The 21,888-nt window shown below is 50.1% G+C and overlaps 1 protein-coding gene across 9 annotated transcripts in view; it reads left to right on the plus strand.

The window, feature by feature from the left end:
- The window catches only part of RAP1GAP2 (RAP1 GTPase activating protein 2), a 299,993-nt gene that overhangs the window by 209,411 nt on the left and 68,694 nt on the right, over positions 1-21,888 (plus strand). For 5 of the 9 annotated variants that reach the window (XM_077969814.1, XM_028835881.2, XM_028835879.2 and 2 more), the window contains 4 exons: positions 8,673-8,708; positions 14,192-14,224; positions 14,623-14,835; positions 16,598-16,701. In XM_077969814.1, the coding sequence (XP_077825940.1) occupies positions 8,673-8,708; positions 14,192-14,224; positions 14,623-14,835; positions 16,598-16,701 (386 nt within the window). Of the gene's footprint in view, positions 1-8,672; positions 8,709-13,419; positions 13,465-14,191; positions 14,225-14,622; positions 14,836-16,597; positions 16,702-21,888 lie in introns of all 9 variants that reach the window. The other 4 variants (XM_077969813.1, XM_028835883.2, XM_028835878.2 and 1 more) reach the window with 1 other exon arrangement.

Below are 21,888 nucleotides of genomic sequence, written 5' to 3' on the forward strand. Positions count from 1 at the left end.
TGGCCGCTGCTCTGATTTGGGTGGCAAGAGCTGCTGCTGCTAATACATTAGACAGCTGCATGGACGCTGCTATGGATGAGGAGACCCAATGACATGCCTCTGTGAAAATCTAGTGGCTGGCTTCCTGGTGAGGTAGATCCCTTCCGAAGGCTGCCCCGGGCAGGACTTTAGTCTCTGGGGCAATGCCAGTGAGTCAGTGAGCATTAACTGAGTGCCTGCTGTGTGCCCTGAGCATTAACTGAGTGTCTGCTGTATGCCCTGAACATTAACTGAGTGCCTACTGTGTGCCCTGAGCATTAACTGAGTGCCTGCTGTGTGCCCTGAGCATTAACTGAATGCCTGCTGTGTGCCCTGAGCATTAACTGAGTGCCTGCTATGTGCCCTTGGCTGTACGTGGCCATCTCAGGGTGTGTGGATGAGGGTGTGTCCGAAAGCCTGAGCTGCTGTTCCCGGCTGGCCTGAGTCATGCTGCTTCTAGGTGGAAAAGGAGACTCACTCCCTGCCAACTGTCCCATTGGAAAGTGCAGCAAGTCACTGAGAAGTGGGGCCAGCCCAGCCGAGGCCATGCTGCCACTGGCTGATTGCAGCTGCTGGGTACTGCCCATGCAGGGATCATCCACCCAGCACATTGCTCATGGCTGAGGCTGAATCATAGCCCTTCTCACCACCTGTGCCAGCCCCAGGCCATGAGGCATCTTCATTCAGACCCATTTCTTTTCTTTTCTTCTTCTTCTTCTTTTTTTTTTTTTGAGATGGAGTCTTGCTCTGTCACCCAGGCTGGAGTGCAGTGGCGCAATCTTGCCTCACTGCAACCTCCGCCTCCTGAGTTCCAGAGATTCTGCTGCCTCAGCCTCCCGAGTAGCTGAGATCACAGGCCCGTGCCACCACGCCCGGCCAATTTTTGTATATTTTTGTTTTTCTTTTTGAGATGGAGTCTTGCTCGCTCTGCCACCCAGACTGGAGTGCTGTGGTGCGATGTCAACTCGCTGCAACCTCCGCCTCCCGAGTTCAGGCAGTTCTGTCTCAGCTTCCCGAGTAGCTAGGACTACAGGTGCATGCCACCATGCCCAGCTAATTTTTGTATTTTTAGTAGAGACAGGGTTTCGCCATACTGGTCAGGCTGTTCCTGAACTCCTAACCTCAGGTAATTCACCTGCCTTGGCCTCCCTTAGTGCTGGGATTATAGGCATGAACCACCATGCCCAGCCGTAATTTTTGTATTTTTGATAGAGGCACAGTTTCACCATGTTGGCCAGGCTGGTCTCAACCTCCCGGCCTCAGGTGATCCTCCTGCCTTGGCCTCCCAAGGTGTTGGGATTACAGGTGTTGAGCCAATGCGCCCAGCCAGGCTCATTTCTAACAGTCATCTGAACACGCTGTCTCTGGGAAGACTGATGAAATCGAGAAACACCATCTTGAAGCTGCTAGACCACCTCCAACAGGACAAAGCGTCCTTCCAGACGCAGCTTTCCAATAGCTCCTTCTCGGAGCTGCTGTTTACTGGGCATTCACGCAGACCAGGCCCTGGCTGGGTACTTCTTACACCTGTTCTCACCTCATCTGCCTAAGAGCGCTAAAGTCAGGGACTATTTGATTCAATTTTTTTTTTGGAGAAAGGATCTTGCTCTGTCACTCAAGCTGAAGTACAATGGTGTGATCTCAGCTCACTGCAACCTCCGCCTCTGAGGCTCAAGCAGTTCTCCTGCTTCAGCCTCCCGAGTAGCTGGGATGACAGGCGCCTGCCACCATGCCCAGCTAAGTTTTCTGTTTAGTAGAGACAGGGTTTCACCATGTTGGCCAGGCTGGTCTTGAACTTCTAACCTCAAATGATCTGCCTGCCTTGGCCACTCCAAGTGTCGAGATTACAGGCGTGAGCCACCACGCCCGGCCTGCTTCAATTTTCAGGTGAGGAACTTAAGAGAGGAATGAAGAGAAGTTAACATGCCTCATGCACCACAGCTGGGCAGTAGTAGGTTGCCCACTCTGCAGACCTGGACTTCGACCACCAGGCTCTGCGGCCTCCTGTGTGTTTCTGCTGCACCTAAACCTAAATTGCTCTGCACCGCCTCGCAGCCGAAGCCTGAGTTCTGGTGTTCAGCATCTCTCAGGCCCAGGCCTCAGCTTTGCTTTCCCGCCTGATCTTCAGGATGTCTGACCCAGAGGCCTCCAGCCAGCCGTGCTGATCCACTAACTCTTCATTGACTGTGTGCCAAACGGATTCTCTTTTCTGCCTTTGCCCATACAGTTCCTGCTGCCACACCCTTCTTACCCCCTTCTGTTGATCCTCTAAGGTCTGTCTGGGATCTCATGTCTTGCAAAAAGCCTTCATTGACATTTTGGTTTTAAGATGTGTCCACAGATTCTTTGATGCTTCTCTCTTCAAGAGGTGGAACTTGTTGGGTGCGGTGGTTCACGCCTGTAATCCCAGCACTTTGGGAGGCTGAGGCAGGAGGATCGCTTGAGCTCAGGAGTTCAAAACCAGCCTGGGCAACATGATGAAACCCTGTTTCTACTAAAAATACAAAAATTGGCTGGGTGTGGTGGCGGGTGCTTGTAGTCCCCACTACTTGGGAGGCTGGGGTGTGAGGATCGCTTGAGCCCAGGAGGTCGAGGCTGCAGTGAGCTGTGATTATGCCACCGCACTCCAGCCTGGGTGACAGAGTGAGACCCTGTCTCAAAAACAAACCAAAATACAAAGACGTGGAACCTAGGCCAGGCACAGTGGCTCACGCCTGTAATCCCAGCACTTGGGGAGGCCGAGGCAGGCGGATCATCTGAGGTCAGGATTTCAAGACCAGCCTGGCCAACATGGTAAAACCCTGTCTCTACTAAACATACAAAAATTAACTGGGCATGGTGGTAGGCGCCTGTAGTCCCAGCTACTCGGGAGGCTGAGGCAGGAGCGTCGCTTGAACCCAGGAGACGGAGGTTGCAATGAGCTGAGATCGTGCCATCGCATGCCAGCCTGGGCGACAGAGTGAGACTCCGTCTCAGAAAATAAATAAATAAATAAATAAAATAAATACTGAAAAGCAAAAAGGGAAAAAATCATCCGTACCTTCAGCCTCGTTTTGTTGTGTATCCTTCAGGATATTTTTCACCGTGGGGGTGATACACGCTCTCAGATGCAGTCCTGCACCTCTGTACACAAACACATTATGTTTAATGGAAACAGTGGGATCATCTTGTTCGAAACCCTGTTTTTCTCACTTAGCAATGCATTGTGAATCTTTAGCAATGCATTGTGAATCTTTGCAGTAGCATCATGAACACAACTCCTCTTGTGGTAGTTTATTGTATAAGTGTACTCCTGCGCCTTATTTACTTCTCCTCTCACGGCTGGGTACTTTCCCCATCGCTCACACTTTTTGGCCCATAAACAGTGCTGGGGCAAACATCCTTGCATGTGTGTTCTTGTGGCATGGCCCGGATATTGTTCTAGGGTAAATTCCTTAGAGCGGGTTTATTGGACCAAAGGACGTGGATATTTTAAAAGTTTTGGACACATGATGCCTTTAGGAAAGCTGTATCCGGTATGCACTCACCCACAGCTCCTGCAGCCTGGGCCTGCAGACTGGACGCCGTGGCTGTACCGTTTCTCTTTCCTGCCAGCAATATGTTCCTGCCACATACCCTTGCCAACACTGGTCGACCTGATAGTGAAAGATGTTATCTTACTGTGATCTTAATTTCTTTCGTAACTAGAGAGGTTGGGCTTGTTTCCGTGTGTTCATTGGTCATTTTATATGTGTTCTTTAATCATTTGTTCATGTCCCTTGCACATTTTTCTGTTTTTTTTTTTTTTCTTTTTTTCTTTTGAGACAGTCTCGCTCTGTCACTCAGGCTGGAGTGCAGTGGAGGGATCTCGGCTCACTGCAGCCTCCGCCCCTTGGGTTCAAGCGATTCTCATGCCTCGGCCTCCCGAGTAGCTGGGATTACAGGTGTGCGCCCCCACGCCCAGCTAATTTTTGTATTTTTAGTAGAGACGGGGTTTCACTAGGCTCAAGTAATCCACCCGCCTCAGCCTCCCAAAGTACTGGGATTACAGGTGTGCGCCACCACGCCCAGCTAATTTTTGTATTTTTAGTAGAGACGGGGTTTCACTATGTTGGCCAGGCTGGTCTCGAACTCCTGACCTCAGGTGATCCACCTGCCTCAGCCTCCCAAAGTGCTGGGATTACAGGTGTGAGCCACCGCACCAGACCCCTCATTTACTGATGTAATGGCTTTTGGATAGTTTGAGGTATAGTCTTCCAGATCATTTTCTATGAATTTATATGCATACATAATATAGGTAGCTTTACAGTGTCTTTTTTTTTTTTTTAAGAGATGTGTCACCCAGGGAAGAGTACAGTGTCATGATCATAGCTCACTGCAGCCTTGAACTTCTGGGCTCTAGTGACCCCCCTGCCTCAGCCTCCTATGTTAGGAGTTAGGATTACAGGTGTGAACCACCGTGCCTGGCCGTTTTTATAAAATTGGGATTATATTCAATGTATTGTCTCTGATTTCCTCCACCCCTCAACTTAATATATCTTGGAGAGTGTCATATGTAAGCAACATAAATCTGTTGCTGTCTTTTTGAATGATTGCATAGTTGTTTTGAACAGCTTTATTGAGATATAGTTTGCATATCATAAAATCACCCATTTAAAGTGTACAATTTGGCCGGGCGCGGTGGCTCACGCCTGTCATCCCAGCACTTTGGGAGGACAAGGCGGGCAGATCACTTAAGATCAGGAGTTCGAGATCAGCCTGGCCAACATGGTGAAACCCAGTCTCTACCAAAAATACAAAAATTAGCCAGGTATGGGGGCGCACGCCTGTAATCCCATCTAGTTGGGAGGCTGAGGCAGGAGAATCGCGTGAACCCGGGAGGTGTAGGTTGCAATGAGCCGAGATCACGCCATTACACTCCAGCCTAGGCGAAAAGAGCAAAACTCCGTCTCAAAAAATAAAAATAAAATAAAGTGTACAATTCAGTGGTTTTTGGTGGTATTCGTGGAGCTGTGCAACCACCATCATACTCAGTTTTAGAACCTTTTTATTGCTTTGAAATGAAATCCGTACCTTTTAGCTATCACCTTCCAATCCCCCATCCTCCTCAGCCTAAGCAATCCCTAATCTACTTTCTGTCTCTATGAGGTTGCCTACTGTGGACATTTGATAAAAATGGAATCATGATCTTTTATCGACCTTTTGTCTTTTTTTTTTTTTTTTTTTAAGACGGAATCTCGCTCTGTCACCCAGGCTGGAGTTCAGTGGCGTGATCTCGGCTCACTGCAAGCTCCGCCTCCCGGGTTCTCGCCATTCTCCTGCCTCAGCCTCCAGAGTAGCTGGGACTATAGGTGCCCGCCACCACGCCCGGCTAATTTTTTTGTATTTTTAGTAGAGACGGGGTTTTACCGTGTTAGCCAGGATGGTCTCGCTCTCCTGACCTTGTGATCTGCCCACCTCGGCCTCCCAAAGTGCTGGGATTACAGGCGTGAGCCACCGCACCTGGCCCTATCTCTACCTTTTTTTCATTTGGTGTAATGCATTCAAAGGTCAGCAGTGTTGCAGCATATATCAGTATGTTATTTTTCATGGCTGAATATTATTCCATCGTAGGGATATAGCATATTTTGTTTATTCGTCAGTTGATGGACATTTGGGTTGTACCCACTGTTTGGCAAGAGTGGATGCTGCAGTTATGAATGTTTGTGTACAAGTATTTGCTTGAGTACCTGCTTCCGATTCTTTTGTGTATGTTCCTAGGGGTCGAATTGCTGGGTCATGTGGTCATAATTCCGTGCTGAACTTTTTAAGGAATTGTGAAATTATTTTCCACAATGGCTGTACTGTTTGACATTCCTACCAGCAACAGATGAGGGATCTGATTTCTCCACGTCCTTGCTCACACCTGTGATATTCTGGTTTTTGATCATAGCTATGTTAGTGGTATGAGTGGTATCTCGTGGTTTTGATTTGTATTTCCTGATGACTAATGGCTTGAGTGTCTTTTCATGTACGTATTGTTCCTTTGTATGTCTTCTCTGGGGATATGTGTATTTAGATACTTTGCCCATTTTTAAATGGAATTGTCTTTTTCTTACTGAGTTGTAAGAGTTGGTTTTTGTAGAGACCCGTCCTTGATCAGATATATGATTTGCAAATATTTTCTACCATTCTGTGGGCTTTCTTTTGACTTTCTTGAGAGTAAGTATGAGGAATTCGTATTCACTTTTCTGTAAATGTTTGGTAGAATTTACAAATGAAGCCACCTGGGTCTGGGCTTTTCTTTGTGCGTCGTTTTTTTTAATCGTTCATTTGATCTTTTTATTTGTTACATGTCTTTAGATTTTCTGTTTCTTACTGAGTCAGTTGTGATAGGTTGTGTTTTTCTAGGAATTTGTTCATTTCATTGACGTTACCTAATTTATTGACCTATAGTTTATAGTACTTGTATTTTATTCTGTGAATGTAGCTTCTTTTAACCAATTTTCTGCAGACGTTTAAGTTGTTTTTATTTTTTACTGTTAGAAACAATGCTGCAGTGAACATTTGAGCCTGTCTTTGTGTACATTGCAAGTGTGTTAGAGGATGGATTGTTAGACGTGGAATCGCGGGTCAGAGGTCTGTGTATTTAACATGTTGATTGTTTCTGCTCCATTATCCTCCTCCTGTTCATCTTTCTATCCTTATTGATTGGTATAAGCTCTTTACGTCTGGTAATCCTGGTCTCCTAAGCCTGGAGATGGTAAGAATGTCCCGCGTGGGTGGTGCACGTGCACCTGAGCAGGTTGGAAGAGGAGGTTTGCATCCGGATGTTTGACAGCTCCCTTCTGGTCGTGGGAGTTGGATGTGGGTGCCCTAAGCCCACCTCTGTGCATTCATACACGGGGTTTCTAGATGCCAGATCCTGAGCTGCTGGTAGGTCAGAGGCTTTTTGCCTCTGACACGCTGGCTTTGACCTGACAGAGGTTGTTTGGAGTCCACAGCAGGGCTGGCTCTCTCCAGGGACTTCACCAGGCTCCTTCCCAGGGCGGTTCTGGGACTCCTGGGAGCAATGGGAGCTCCAGGCAGTTCTGGCTCACGGGTGCCTGCAGAGGTAGGGAGAGTGCTTGGAGGCCCCACCTCTGCCTGAAGAAGAACCGAGGACACACACACACCGTGTTCCTCATCCCTGCTTTCTTTTTCTCGTTTTCACTGGGGACTGCCTGTTCTGGGCACTCATTAGCTTCCCGGTGCAGACGTGGGCAGTGACGTTAGTCTGAGGAAGGGTAGCTGTTTTCAGGGGATGGGAAGTGGGGTGGCCTCTGTGTGTTTTGTTGGGGTAGAGCTGCCAGCCCCTCACGCTTCCATTCCACTTCCCTTTTCTCCTTTTTGTTTTTCCCGGATACACAAGGGTGGCACCAAAGTAGGTTAAAGGTTTGGACAAGTGCAATTGGGATTTAAAAAATAACCCATCTAGGCTGGGCGTGGTAGCTCACGCCTGTAATCCCAGCACTTTGGGAGGCTTAGGTGGGTGGATCACCCGAGGTCAGGAGTTTGAGACCAGCCTGGCCAACATGGTGAAACCACGTCTGTACTAAAAATACAAAAATTAGCTGGGTGTGGTGGCAGGCGCCTGTAATCCCAGCTACTCTGGAGGCTGAGGCAGGATAATCTCTTGAACCCGGGAGGCGGAGGTTGCAGTGAGCTGAGATTGCGCCACTGCACTCCAGCCTGGGTGACAGAGCGAGACTGTCTCTAAAAAAAAAAAGAAAAAAAGAAAAAAAATAGCCCCTCTAGGCCCCTGGAGGCCTCAGTTCAGGCTTTGCTTTACCAGTTTTAGGGTCCTAAAGTGGTGCCTTGGGGGCAGGGGACCGGGCAGGCAGAGGCAGAGGTGGCACGGGAGGCCCTCCCTCCACCTTCCCCAGCTGCTCTGGCCACAGCGCCTCTGCTTTGACTGGTTGGTTTTCTGTATCAGGGTCTGGAACGCCACTTGTGTTGGACACCTTGGCCCCATTTTTGGGTTGAAAACATCCTTGGCCGGGCGCGGTGGCTCAAGCCTGTAATCCCAGCACTTTGGGAGGCCGAGGCGGGTGGATTACGAGGTCAGGAGATCGAGACCATCCTGGCTAACATGGTGAAACCCTGTCTCTACTAAAAATACAAAAAACTAGCCGGGTGTGGTGGCGGGCGCCTGTAGTCCCAGCTACTCGGAGGCTGAGGCGGGAGAATGGCGTGAACCCGGGAGGCGGAGCTTGCAGTGAGCTGAGATCGCGCCACTGTACTCCAGCCTGGGCGACAGAGCCAGACTCCGTCTCAAAAAAAAAAAAAAAAAAAAAGAAAACATCCTAAACATGGCTCCTGCCAGAGGCTGAATCCCGAGGATGCCAGGCGTTTGCGGAATTTGGCTTTTCCCAGGGCCCCGCAGTCCTCTTTCCTTGACAGAGGCCTAGTGTCTGCTCCCCCGGCACCATTCATTTGCCAGCCCAGGCGTGCCTTCGCCTCTCTCTCGTTGTATGGGGTGTTCGGCCCTCTAGCCCTGCAAAGGCAAAATCAAATTATCTTCTCTGTTGATCCAAGTGAATTTGGTTCCTGGAGAAGCCCCAGGCGCAGCTTCCTGATAGTTGGTGAGGAAGAGGCTTTTGCGGTGGACCTCCTGGCTGATCCCTGTCTTTCTGTCCCCTGCTTTTGTCTTTCAGTCGTCGGAGTTCTTTGAGATGCTGGAGAAAATGCAGGTGAGTACCTACCCCCACCGCGATGGGGAAGAAGCCCAGACCCAGATGTGGGTGGCGTAGGGACCAGGCAGAACCCACGGGCAGAAACCAGGTGCCCTGGAGGGAGGGGCAGAGAAGAGACAATCACATCCCCTTAGCCCTGACAACCCGAGGCCATTTTACTTTTGAGCACTTTGGGAAGACTCCTGTGGAGGGACAGGGAGGATAAAAAGCAGAACTTCCCCAACAGGGCAGCTGGGGAGGCCATAAGCCCTGTGGATATAGAAGAGGGTTTGAAGGGTCCATTGTTCCTGGAATGAGCCAGAAAGAAGGCCTGAAAGAACGAGCTGCTTCTTGGGGGAGTCACCTCGCATGGGGAGGCAGAGGGGTGGGGTGGGAGGCCGGCCTGAGTTCAAATCCTGCACCGGACACTTACTAGCACCAGTTCCTTGCCCGTCCTAAGCCTCCATAAATAAGTAAGAAGGAAAGCACCCACTTACATGGTGGTTGGGGTGAAACAAGATAATCGGTGTAAGTACTTGGTAGACACTATATAAAAGTCGGTGTGTGGTGTGGGTTTGGGGGTTCTTTGCTATTCCTCACCAGGGTCAGGGCTCCCGGGTAAGACCCGCTGCCCTGCAGTGTACATGCAGAGGCTCAGAAGGGTTCATGGGCATGGGCGGGAAGAGTGGGACGACGATGCTGATAATCCACCTGTAGCTCAAGCACTTCGCTGGGCTCAGAGATTGACAGGCGTCATTTCTTCCTGCTGAGGGCTTAGGAAGTAGGTGTGTTATTATTATTATTATCCCCATAGGACAAGTGAGAAAATTGAGGCACAGAACGATTAAAGGCAGCACTCAAAGGGTGCGTGGTTCATAAGTGGCTTCAGAGTCAGGGAGTCCAGCCATCATGTCATGATACTTTTGACCCTAGGTAGGTGCTCCAGGCTCAAGGGAGGAAGATTCTGTAATAATGGTCTGGAAGTCCTAGCAGGAGGGGCAAATATAGCCCCCACAGCAGTCCTGAGATGCTGGGAAGCAGCCAGGTCTCCCTGAGGCTGGGATGGGAGGGGAGGGAGGGGAAGTATTGTTAGTGGCCGTGTCACCCAGAGCAAGTTATTAAAATCGTCCTCCGCACCCAGCCGTGTGTAGACAACAGACTCATCTTCTATGCATTTAGGGAACTTATAAGCTTGCGGACGCAAGGCTGGCACGCGCCTGAGTGATGAGGAGTGGGGGATGGTAGATAATTAAGTGCCCAATTGCTTGGAGCAAAGCTGGGATTTTCACCTCTAGTCAGTGGGATCCTGGCACTCTGGGAAGCTGGCAGGGGGTTCGCAGCCCACCCAGCCTTCTCTCCAGTGTCTCCTCAGATCCTCTCTTCCTTCTCCCCCAGCCGGAGTCCCCTTCCCACAACTTTCCCCCACACAGGGTTTCTCTGAGCACAGCATTCAGCCCCAGTTAACCAGCCTCAGAGTGGCCTGTTGTGTAGAGGCTGCCGGGCTTGTCTTTTCATCTAGACTGGGCGCTTTCTAGGGTAGGGCTCTTGTTTTATTCTCCCTCTGTCTCTGCAACGGCTGATCCCCCTGGGCGGGGTGTCTGTTCCATTTCAGTTGAGACTGTTGAAGCCAAATTTCTGGGTGTTTCAGTCTGTACCCTGTGCCCCCTGGGCCCAGCCTCAGAGGATTCACTGTTAGTAAGAAGCTCACGTAGGGGGCGCTGATGGCCATGGAGTGCCCGCGTGGGCCTTGAGCCTGGGCTCCATCTTTCTTCATCTTGCATGTGTGGGAACTGAACCTCAGAGCAGTGAAGTGTCCGGGTCACTTTGCTAGTTGTGAAGAGCTGAAACTGGAACCCAGGATTCCCCATTCCTAGCCCAAGAGTCTAGGAATTACGAGAAGGCAGAAGCTTTGGACTCTTTGAGTCCTGGGTTCAGGTTCTAACCCTGACACCTTCTAGCTGAGCATCCTCGGTCAAGTCGGTTTCCCTCTCTGAGCCTTCATTTCTTCATTGAGGGGAGAAGGGGACATAAAGATAATACCTATTGTGGCCGGGCATGGTGGCACATGCCTGTAGTCCCAGCTGTTCGGGAGGCTGAGGCAGGAGAATCTCTTGAACCCGGGTGGCGGAGGTTGCAGTGAGCGGAGATTGCGCCTCTGCATTCAGCCTGGATGACAGAGCGAGACTCTGCCTCAGAAAAAAAAAAAAAGACAGTACCTCCAGCAAAGGCAGCACATGGAGGAGAGAGCGCCCAGTGCTGGACAGTGGCTCTGCGGTAGGTTATTAGGGGAGGGAGTGGTGTGGCAGAGGGGACGGGAGGAGGTTTGCTCTCCTGCCCTCGGGGCTGTTCCCAGACAGGGATGACTAATGCAGGCCAAACAGAACAGACTTCTGCCCTCACTGCGCCCCCCCACCCCCCGCCATCCACCCAGTGTGCCAACTGGGACAGGGTCTGGAGGGCCACCCAGGTGGTTTTCTCTGTGTGTGTGAGAGGAGCGCCTGTCCAGTGGGAAGGGCCCTCGCACGCCCTCCTGAACAATGCTGCGAGGCGACTCAGCCCAGGGAAGTCCGGAGAGGTAGCCTCTCAAGCCACCCAGTTAACAGGAGCCCTGCTGTCCACAGAGTGTGGGGCACCTCATGCACTTGGTGAGCCGGTGACCCGGCTTCAAATCTAGGCCCTGCCCCTCACTGGCTGTGTGACCTTAGGCAAGCAGCCGCGTTCTGGGGCCCCGGCGTCCTTGCTGGCGGAAAGGTGCTGTGAGTTTCAAAGGAGACCACAGAGACAGCTGGCTTGGGAAGGCTGAAATCCCTGTGCGTTAGTGTTGTGATCAGGCAGAAGCTGCTTCTGGACTCCTGCTTCAGAGGGGAACTGTTTCTTCTAGTTTGTGCTCCGTCTCGTACTGTCACCTGATTTTCTCCGACAGTCTTGGAATCACCACGTGTTCCCCTCCTGCACAACACAGTTAAATCAGAACTCAATGATAGAACCGGGACTGGGGCCAGGTGCAGTGACTCACGCCTGTAATCCCAGCACTTTGGGAGGCCAAGGCGGGTGGATCACCTGAGGTTGGGAGTTCAAGACCAGCCTGGCCAAAATGGAGAAACCCCGTCTGTACTAAAAATGCAAAAAATTAGCTGGGCATGGTGGCACATGCCTGTAATCCCAGCTACTTGGGAGACTGAGGCAGGAGAATCACCTGAACCCAGGAGGTGGAGGTTGCAGTGAACCGAGATCCCACCACTGCACTCTGGCCTGGGCAACAAGAGTGAAACTCCATCTCAAAAAAAAAAAAAAAAAAAAAGAAGAGGCCGGGTGCAGTGGCTCACATCTGTAATCCCAGCACTTTGGGAAGCCAAGGTGGGTGGATCACCTGAGGTCAGGAGTTCGAGACCAGCCTGGCCAACATAGTGAAACCCCATCTCTACTAAAAATACAAAAATTAGCCGGGCATGGTGGTGCATGCCTGTAATCCCAGCTACTTGGAAGGCTGAGGCAGGAGAATTGCTTGAACCTGGGAGGTGGAGGTTTTCTGTGAGCTGAAATCGTACCACTGCCCTCCAGCCTGGGTGACAGAGAGAGACTCTGTCTCAAAAATAAACAAACAAAAAGAACTGTTGGATAGGGCACTGCTCCTCAGAAGTGAATTCTTCAGATACCTGTAGATAAATTCCCTTAGTCGAGTCCCAGGCATCATATCTGATCCTTGCAGTCATCCTTACATTAGTGGGATGAAAGGTGAGTGTCTAATCCTCATTTTACAGATGACACTGGGGGCTCCAAGAGGCTATACTTTGTCGAGGGTCACAAATAGTAAGCTTGCAGCAGAGTGAGGGCCAGCACCAGGCCTCCCGCCTGTCCCCTGAAGGCCTGTTGGCATGGGGTCTAGAATGCTGGCTCTGACACCAGCAGGTATGACTTCCCATGTTTCCCTTCCCTTACTGGCTCTGTGATCCTAAGACATATATATATATATTTTTTTTTAATTTGAGGTGGAGTTTTGCTCTTGTTGTGCCCAGGCTGAAGTGCAATGGCGCGATCTTGTCTCACTGCAACCTCTGCCTCCCGAGTTCAAGCAATTCTCCTGCCTCAGCCTCCTGAATAGCTGAGATGACAGGCATGCACCACCATGCCTGGCTAATTTTGTATTTTTAGTAGAGACGGGGTTTCTCCACGTTGGTCAGGCTGGTCTTGAACTCCTGATCTCAGGTGATCTGCCCGCCTTGGCCTCCCAAAGTGCTGGGATTACAGTCATGAGCCACTGCGCCCGACAAGACAGATATTTAAGCTTTGAATGATAATACCGCCTCCTTCATAATGACCCACAGCATTTATTGTGTACCAGTCAGTGTTCCAAGTGCTCAACCCATTGTTCACCTTTAACCTTCACCACCATAGTCGATACCACCATCGTTCCCATTTTACAGATGAGAACACTGAGTCACAGAGAGGTTTCTGTGACTTGCCAAGGTCATCAGGCTGATAGGTGGCAATGTTGGGATTTGAACCGCGGTGATCTGTCTCAAGTCTGTGCTGTTAGCCCAGCGGTGCTGCTGCCTCGCTCAGGTGCTGGGAGGCCCACCCGTGGCCAGGTGTGATGTGTGCAGGCCCAGCCCGGGCCAGCTGTTGTGCTGCTCTTGTTACTAACCCCCTGTGAGGCCAGGTGCTCTTTATCTGGCCCTTTCTTCTGACCTTTGCTTTTCTGTGGATCCTGTTTTCCTTGTTTCTATAGGGGATCAAGCTTGAAGAACAGAAGCCAGGACCCCAGAAGAACAAGGTGGGCTGGGTGGGGGAGGGGGTGGCCCGATGGCCCTGGTGAGGGGCCAGGGTGAGAGGAAGGCAGGAGGAGCTGCCAGGGTGCTGGGGTCTTCCGTCTCACACCTGTCTAACTCTGACTCGCACCACGGGCCGCTTCATGACTGCCTTGTTAGACCAGTGCACGGTGGGCAGCAGAGGGGTCCTGGCCTGATGCCTCAGGGCAGCTTCAGAGCAGGCTGGGGGTGGAGGCCTCGGTGGGACCTCAGGCTTGGCTGTTTGGCCCGGCTCTTCCCGACCCTGTGCAGTGTGTAAGGGCGTTAGGCTCTGCCCCGGGTTCCAGTGGGCAGTCAGCTCTCAGCTTCCGGTTCCATTTCCCAGCCCAGGGTGCCGCTTCTCACTTGGAGGCCAGTCCCCCTGCCTGGAAAGGGGTGCTGGGGGAGACTAGAGGTCATTTTCTGGAATGAGTGTTCTAGGATGGGAAGCTGGTATGATGCGGGGTGAGAAGTTCAGCGCCTTCGATACTGCGTCGTCAGCTGGCAGGGTTTATGTTCCGGTTCTGTCAGTTTGGAGAAGAACGGGGTGGGGGGGAATGTCAGATCCCAGAGCTGATTCTGAGCTGTTCTTCCATCGAATGTTCCTCCCTCAAAGCCCCCACAATGTACCCCCCTTGTGAGACCTGGAAACGGTGGTCAGACTTTATGGGCACTGCCGGGACTAACGGTGGCACTATCTGGTTTGTCTTGCAGGATGACTATATCCCGTACCCCAGCATCGATGAGGTAGGCGCCCTCCCCCGCTCCCACCCGCTCTGCAGCCTGCTCTGGGTCCCTTCCCTGGGGAAATGATGGTGATGGGCTGTGCCCAGCCCCCCATGGGAGAGCACCTTGGGCCTGGGACCTCTCTTCCCGTCTTTGCCTTTGTATCCTCAGCTTCTCCATATGTTAAGTTGCGGGTGCTCATCCAGGCCTTGCAGCCCTGGGGCTACAGGGTTGGCGAATGAAGCTGGAGATGTTGTGGGGCTTGGAGGAGGGGTTCAGGTCACTGCCTTTGGCCTCAAGTCCCAGTGGGTACCAGCCCCTACTCCTGGGAGCAGTGCAGAGGGGACACCGCCACCGGCCCCTCCCTCCCCTGCGGTCCCAGGGCCAGCTGCAGCGCAGGACCCTCCCTCTGCCTTCAGGTTGTGGAGAAGGGAGGCCCATACCCTCAGGTCATCCTGCCGCAGTTTGGGGGCTACTGGATCGAGGACCCGGAGAACGTGGGCACCCCAACATCGCTGGGGAGCAGCATCTGTGAGGAGGAGGAAGAGGACAACCTCAGCCCCAACACGTTCGGCTACAAGCTCGAGTGCAAGGGTGAAGCCAGGGCCTACCGGAGGCACTTCCTAGGGAAGGTGAGGCTGGGGGAGAGGAGCTGCTGGGGGGTGGGGGCAGAAGCTGGGGACCCTGGGAGAGAGGAGGTATCAGGGGTCGGGGGAGAGGGGGAGAGCCTGGGGGAGGCTGTGGGAGGGTCGGGGGCGGCGCTGGGGACCCTGGGAGAGAGGAGGTACCAGGGGTGGGGGAGAGGGGGAGAGCCTGGGGGAGGCTGTGGGAGGGTCGGGGGCGGGGCTGGGGACCCTGGGAGAGAGGAGGTACCAGGGGTGGGGGAGAGGGGGAGAGCCTGGGGGAGGCTGGAGGAGAGAGGAGCTGCTGGAGGTTGGAGGGGAGGCTGGAGGAGAGAGGAGCTGCTGGAGGTTGGAGGGGAGGCTGGAGGAGAAAGGAGCTGGCGGGGGTTGGGGGAGAGGCTAGGGACCCTGGGAGAGAGGAGCTGCTGGGGGTGAAGGGGAGAGGCTAGGGGAGGCTGGGGAAGAGAGGAACTGGCAGGGATAGGGGGAAGGGTTAGGGCCTTGCGAGAGAGGAGCTGTGGGGGGGTGAGCAGGCGAGGGACTGGCGGCCCTGGAAGAGAGGAGCTGCCCGGGGGTGGGGGAGGGCAGAGTGGCCCACGGTCCTCTCTCCAGTGCCCCCCTTTTCCTTTGCCTCTTACCTCCTTCCCTGTCTGTCCTTTTGTTGCTGCCTGCTGCTATCTTAGTTGGAGAGGTCTGACTGGCTCTGTCCTGGGATAGGGGACACGGGGCAGGGGAGCCATGCGGCAGTCAGGGAGGCCCAGTGCCGTGAGTCCTTGTGGGGACCACCCCCTGCAAATGTTTCAGGAGGCGATGGAAGGGGTAGTGTTTGGGGTGGGAGGCGATGGAAGGGGTAGTGTTTGGGGTGAAGGACGGTTGGTGGAGTTTCGAGTGTTCAAGGGAAAATATGTTCTCATACCTCGGAAGTCTCTGTTTCCATCTAAATCACGCAAATCTCTCCCATCCTCGTTTCGTCAGGTCCTCTGAGTACTTGTACTGCATACTGTCTGCGAGCCTCTGATAGCTTAAAAGTGACAAAATTACTTTTAAAAAAATATATTCTGCCCTTCGGACTTACCAGATTCTTGATGTACTGAGAGCAGATTCCGGAAATCTGTGGCCTGAGGCCGCTTTGCAGAGTCTCACATGAGGGGAGGCTGCATCAGAGCCCCTGGGTCTTATTAGCATGCAGATTCCAGGGCCCCACTCCGATCCAGCAGGTCTGGGGAGCTGTGTTTTTCGCCTGTGTTCCCCTAATCAGGGAGTGACCTACTGGCCCAGGACACCTCCCAGCTTCCCTGGCTGGAGGTACCAGGGTTCCTCCTTGCTGTCTTGCCCCAAATAGTCTGAACTGGTGAGGGCCGCCCCCTGGGAATGAGAACTTAGTGTCTTGTGGTCAAGAACTTGCCCTTCAGAGTCAAGACAGATGTGCGTTTGAGCCCCGGATCTGTCCCTTACTCGTCGTGTGACCCTGGGTAGTGATTTAACCTCCCGGACCATTGGTTTTCCCGTCTGTGAAACGGGGACGATGTTCTCTCCCGAATAAAGTTGTGGTCAGGAGTGGAGGAGACGGGGGTATTCAGCCCCTAGCACCGTGCCTGGCGCCTCCCGAGGATTCGGCCGGCGGTACCTGTTAATGTCATCGTCGTCAGTAGCATCCTTCTCTTTCTTGTTGCTGCGGGGCTTTGCGCTCCTGGTGAAGGAGGTGGTTTGCGGGGAGCATATCTGGAAGGTTTCTTCTTCCTTCCTGCTCACACCCGGTTTCTCTTTTTAGGATCATCTCAACTTCTACTGTACTGGCAGCAGCCTGGGGAACTTGATCCTGTCCGTCAAGTGCGAGGAAGCAGAGGGGATCGAGTACCTCCGGATCATCCTCAGGTAGGGCTGTTGTGCTCGGATCATCCTCAGGTAGGGCTGTTGTGCTCGGATCATCCTCAGGTAGGGCTGTTGTGCTCGGATCATCCTCAGGTAGGGCTGTTGTGCTCGGATCATCCTCAGGTAGGGCTGTTGTGCTCGGATCATCCTCAGGTAGGGCTGTTGTGCTCGGATCATCCTCAGGTAGGGCTGTTGTGCTCGGATCATCCTCAGGTAGGGTTGTTGTGCTCGGATCATCCTCAGGTAGGGCTGTTGTGCTCGGATCATCCTCAGGTAGGGCTGTTGTGCTCGGATCATCCTCAGGTAGGGCTGTTGTGCTGCGTGAGGCCACTCCTCTTCCAGGCAGGGTGGTGTGGGGGCTGGGATGGGACTCAGAAATACCAGACTGACCAGTCTGGTCTGGGTGCGCTGGCGGCGGGGACAGGCCTGCTGGAATCCTGGGGCTATGTCTGAAGTTGCCTAGCAGGGAGACCCATATGCTCCACCAACTGTCAGAGGGGCATCCAGGTCTCCAGGTCACCCAGACTATACCCCTCCCTGCCCCTCTTTCTTACAAGTCCATGGCTCAGAGGAAGATGGGAAGAAAAGTAGGGATGGTTCAGTGTGACTCATCCTGCTGAGACGCAGCTCCGAGTCCTCGGAGAGGGTTCGCCAGAGCGCTGCCTGCGGTATACGTCTCTCCAGGAAAGATAGTGTTTGTTGTGTGGGCTGGGTTCCCTGAGACGCAGTGATGTTCACAACAGGAACACTGATTTACGGCGGAAGCCAGGGCACCTCTGTCTGGATTGTGACCTTCTCAAGGGCAGGAACTGGAACTGGTTTCTGTTTGGCTTAGCTAACATGTTTTGTAAAACCTCCTCTGTGCCAGGAACTGTGATAGGTGTTAGAGATACCATGATGGCTGAGACTTGGTCCCAGTTCTCTGAACGGCGTATGGTTTCACGAATGTAATGTGTGTCACGGGTATGATTTCAGCCATATGCACAGGTTGCTATTGTCTGTGTCTTATTTATCTCTCTCCCTGGTGGGGTGGTGCTCAGCAGAATCCTGTGAACCTGTCAAGCTCTCAATCCTTACTTGTGGAGTCTAGTTGAAAATTCATAAAGGTATTTGGAAAAGAGCAATCAGATTTTTTTTCCTGCCCAAAGTTTGAGATAAATATGGGAGGGAATAAGGACATATAACCCCACTTTGGGAAAGGCGGGGGGGCCATGGTTTGAGGATGTTGTCAGCACCCATCCATCCAATCTTAGTTTGTTTCTTATCAAGAAAGGAAGCAATTTTCTCTACAGAGGTTCATTTGGCTGGAAATCATATTTGTAAGGCATGGAAGAGTCAATTAAATAGCAAGAGCCAATTTTCTGAGGGGCTAATACCTGGATCTCCATCTCCAAATAGGATTTCCAGCTAGGTGAACCTCTGTGAAGAAAATTGCTACCTTAATAAAATTCAGACCAAGATTGGGTAGGATTTTTGAATAAGATGGTAGTGGAATACAAAGATCTAACCCCCCCTTTCTAATAGTGTATCCTACATTAGGACTGGAAATGCTGCTTTGGGGCTGGAAGCTAGAGAAAGATGCCAGGCACACAACACATACTTTGACGGTTTTTCTTTTTTGTTTTGTAATCTATGGGAAAGTTAGGACTAAAAGTAGGTGAATATTGAGAGTTGAACCCCAGTTTCCCTTCCTTAGAAAGCAGTATCATGGCCAGGTACAGTGGCTTACGCCTGTAATCCCAGCACTTTGGGAGGCCAAGATGGGTGGATCACGAGGTCACGAGATCAAGACCATCCTGGCTAAGACGGTGAAACCCCCTCTGTACTAAATATACAAAAACAAACAAACAAAAAAAACAAAACAAAACTAGCCAGGGGTGGTAGCACGCACCTGTAGTCTCAGCTACTCAGGAGGCTGAGGCAGGAGAATCACCTGAACCTGGGAGGCAGAGGTTGCAGTGGGCCAGGATCATGCCAGTTGAGCCTGGGCAACAGAGTGAGACCCTGTCTCAACAACAACAACAACAAAAAAAAAAAAAAAAAAAAAAGAGAAGAGGAAAGCAGTGTTGTATGGGAATATATACAGTTGGAGATTCTAGAAGAATCCTATCCTCTTTAGGAGTGAGAGTGAGCCCTAGAACAGCCAGGGATCTTTCCACATAGAATAATGTTGTGGTCAACAGCATTTGAAATCAATGCCCCAGGAAGCCCAAGGGCAAGCTCAAATGTGGCTCTCCCAGATAGAAAGCTAGTGGGTAGGGTGGTGATGAGAAGCCGTATACCAGCTAAGAAGTTGGGCAGTCACATCATGTACTTGGAGTGATTGCCAGGCCAAATTGGAAACCAGACATAAAAAATTGGCTCCACGGTTTAGCAGCTTTGCCAGACACAAAGAAGAAATTATCCAGAAATGAAATTCCCCTGCTGGCAGTGACTACTGTCCAAACTTCTTCCTCATTCCCCATAGACTTCTGGATTTTTTAATTGATGTACCAAATTTATAACAAGCAGCGCTCCAGTCTAAGATCTAAGTATTCTCACAGCCTGTGTGTGCCATGAGAGTAGCTAAGAAGAATCTACCCACAGTTTGGAGACAACAAGCCTGTGTGGATTTCTTCTGTTTCACGTTTGGATAGAAAGAAGAAGAAATTTTATGGGTTTGTAAAAGAAGAGATTCTGCATCTAAAAAAGCATAAACTGGTTAGAGAATAACAGAGTTTTAGAAAGTATTTACTTTTACAGAAAGCCAGGTAAATTTGAGATATTTATTAACTTTGAATTTTCCACAAACCTCTAGAAAAAAAACACACTAAGAAAGGAAAGATAGAGTGAGCATCAGAATGGGAGAAAATAATTACTGGTTAAGTTAGGGAGATAATAAAAGAAAACTAAAAATGGTCAAAAAGAATTTTAAATAGTATATGAAGCAGTAAAAAGCAGAATCTACTTTGTAGAAAATCCAGTTATTAATATGGGGAACAAGTTTAAGAAACTCTCACATAATTCAAAGGAAACACAACAACTTTAAAATAATGAGTGAGATTATGATGAATATGGAGGGTAGTGAGTAGGAATTACACATGGATAATTGATGTTGTTAAGCTGATTGAAGACTTAAATCTGAAAATCAAAATGACTCACCCATTAACAGACAAAGTCAATGAAAGGAAATTAATTGCTGGATGTACTTTGATGAAAATTTAGTATTTCATAGACATAAAGTTACTAGTAGAATGGAAGCATTCCAAATAGTAAAAGAAGACAAAGAAAATACACATGTAGAAAAAGAAAATAGGCCGGGCGCGGTGGCTCAAGCCTGTAATCCCAGCACTTTGGGAGGCCGAGACAGGCGGATCATGAGGTCAGGAGATGGAGACCATCCTGGCTGACACAGTGAAACCCTGTCTCTACTAAAAAATACAAAAAACTAGCCGGGCGAGGTGGCGGGCGCCTGTAGTCCCAGCTACTCGGGAGGCTGAGGCAGGAGAATGGCGTGAACCCGGGAGGCGGAGCTTGCAGTGAGCTGAGATCCGGCCACTGCACTCCAGCCTGGGCGGCAGAGCGAGACTCCGTCTCAAAAGAAAAAAAAAAAAAAAAAAAAAGAAAAAGAAAATAAAGGAATAATAAATAAATATGATAGAAGTGTGAGTACATATGTAATGATAATAAATATAAATGAGTTAAATTCCATTGTTAAACAACAAAGATTCTCAATTTGGGCCATCTCTCCAAAAAACCTACACATATTGATCTATATTTTATTAAAGAAAGTCAGAATATTTGAAAATTGTTAAGAAAAAAATTAGAAAAGCCAAATACAAAAAGAAAGCAGGAGTGGCAATATTAATATAGAAAAGTAGAATTCAAGGCAAAAAAAGCAATCAGTGTGATAAAGAGGGCTATTATGCATCTTTTCATAAAAGGTAAAATCAATAATGAAGATATTTTATATTGTCAATAGTATATATTATAACATAGTATATGTATATGTACTTACGTATGTAATGATGGAAAAATTCACAGAATACAATTGTAATGGTAGATTTTTAACACACATCACTTGACATATCAATACTAGAGTTAGAAATTATATTTATTCATCTTATTAATGTCAATTATATACATATTTTTCTATATATATATATATATATATATATATATCTGTTTCTGTATCTATCAGACTTTGATCCTCTAACAGATGTTGCTTCTTTTCAATTGCCTTTGGAACGCTTACACAAATTGACTACATAGTAGATCAGTAGTTTTCTGTGGACCTGCTACATCAGAATCATTTTGGATCTTTAAAACAAAGTAAAACAAAGCAAAAACAAACAAACAAACTCAAGAAACAAAAACCAAAACCTAGACTTCCAAGCTCCAACCCAACCATTTGAAACACACACACTAAATAAATAAATAAATAAGATACGTAAATATGTGTGTGTGTGTTTTTTTTTTTTTTTTGAGATGGAGTCTCTCTGTGTTGCCCAGGATGGAGTGCAGTGGCGCAATCTTGGCTTTTTGCAACCTCTGCCTCCCAGTTCAAGCGATTGTCCTGCCTCTGCCTCTCAAGTAGCTGGGACTACAGGTGCATGCCACCATGGCTGGCTAATTTTTTTGTGTTTTCAGTAGAGACGAGATTTCACCATGTTTGCCAGGCTTATCCTGAACTCCTGACCTCAGGTGATCCGCCCGCCTCTGCCTCCCAAAGTGCTGGGATTACAGGCGTGAGTCACTGCCTGTGGCCTAAATATATATATTCTTATTTCTTTCCTTATTTCCATAGGATTCTATAGAATTCTGTAACTTGCTTCTCTTAACAATATATCTGCCGGGCGCGGTGGCTCACGCCTGTAATCCCAGCACTTTGGGAGGCCGAGGCGGGCGGATCACAAGGTCAGGAGATCGAGACCACGGTGAAACCCCGTCTGTACTAAAAATACAAAAAATTAGCCGGGCGCGGTGGCGGGCGCCTGTAGTCCCAGCTACTCAGGAGGCTGAGGCAGGAGAATGGCGTAAACCCAGGAGGCAGAGCTTGCAGTGAGCCGAGATCGCGCCACTGCACTCCAGCCTGGGCGACAGAGCGAGACTCCGTCTCAAAAAAAAACAAAAAAAAAACAAAACAAACAAACAAAAAAAATATATCTTACAGAGTTTTCCATATTAGCATATAGAGAATGTCTTAATGTA

Source organism: Macaca mulatta, chromosome 16 (assembly GCF_049350105.2).
Source record: "Macaca mulatta isolate MMU2019108-1 chromosome 16, T2T-MMU8v2.0, whole genome shotgun sequence".
Taxonomy (NCBI): Eukaryota; Metazoa; Chordata; class Mammalia; order Primates; family Cercopithecidae; genus Macaca; species Macaca mulatta.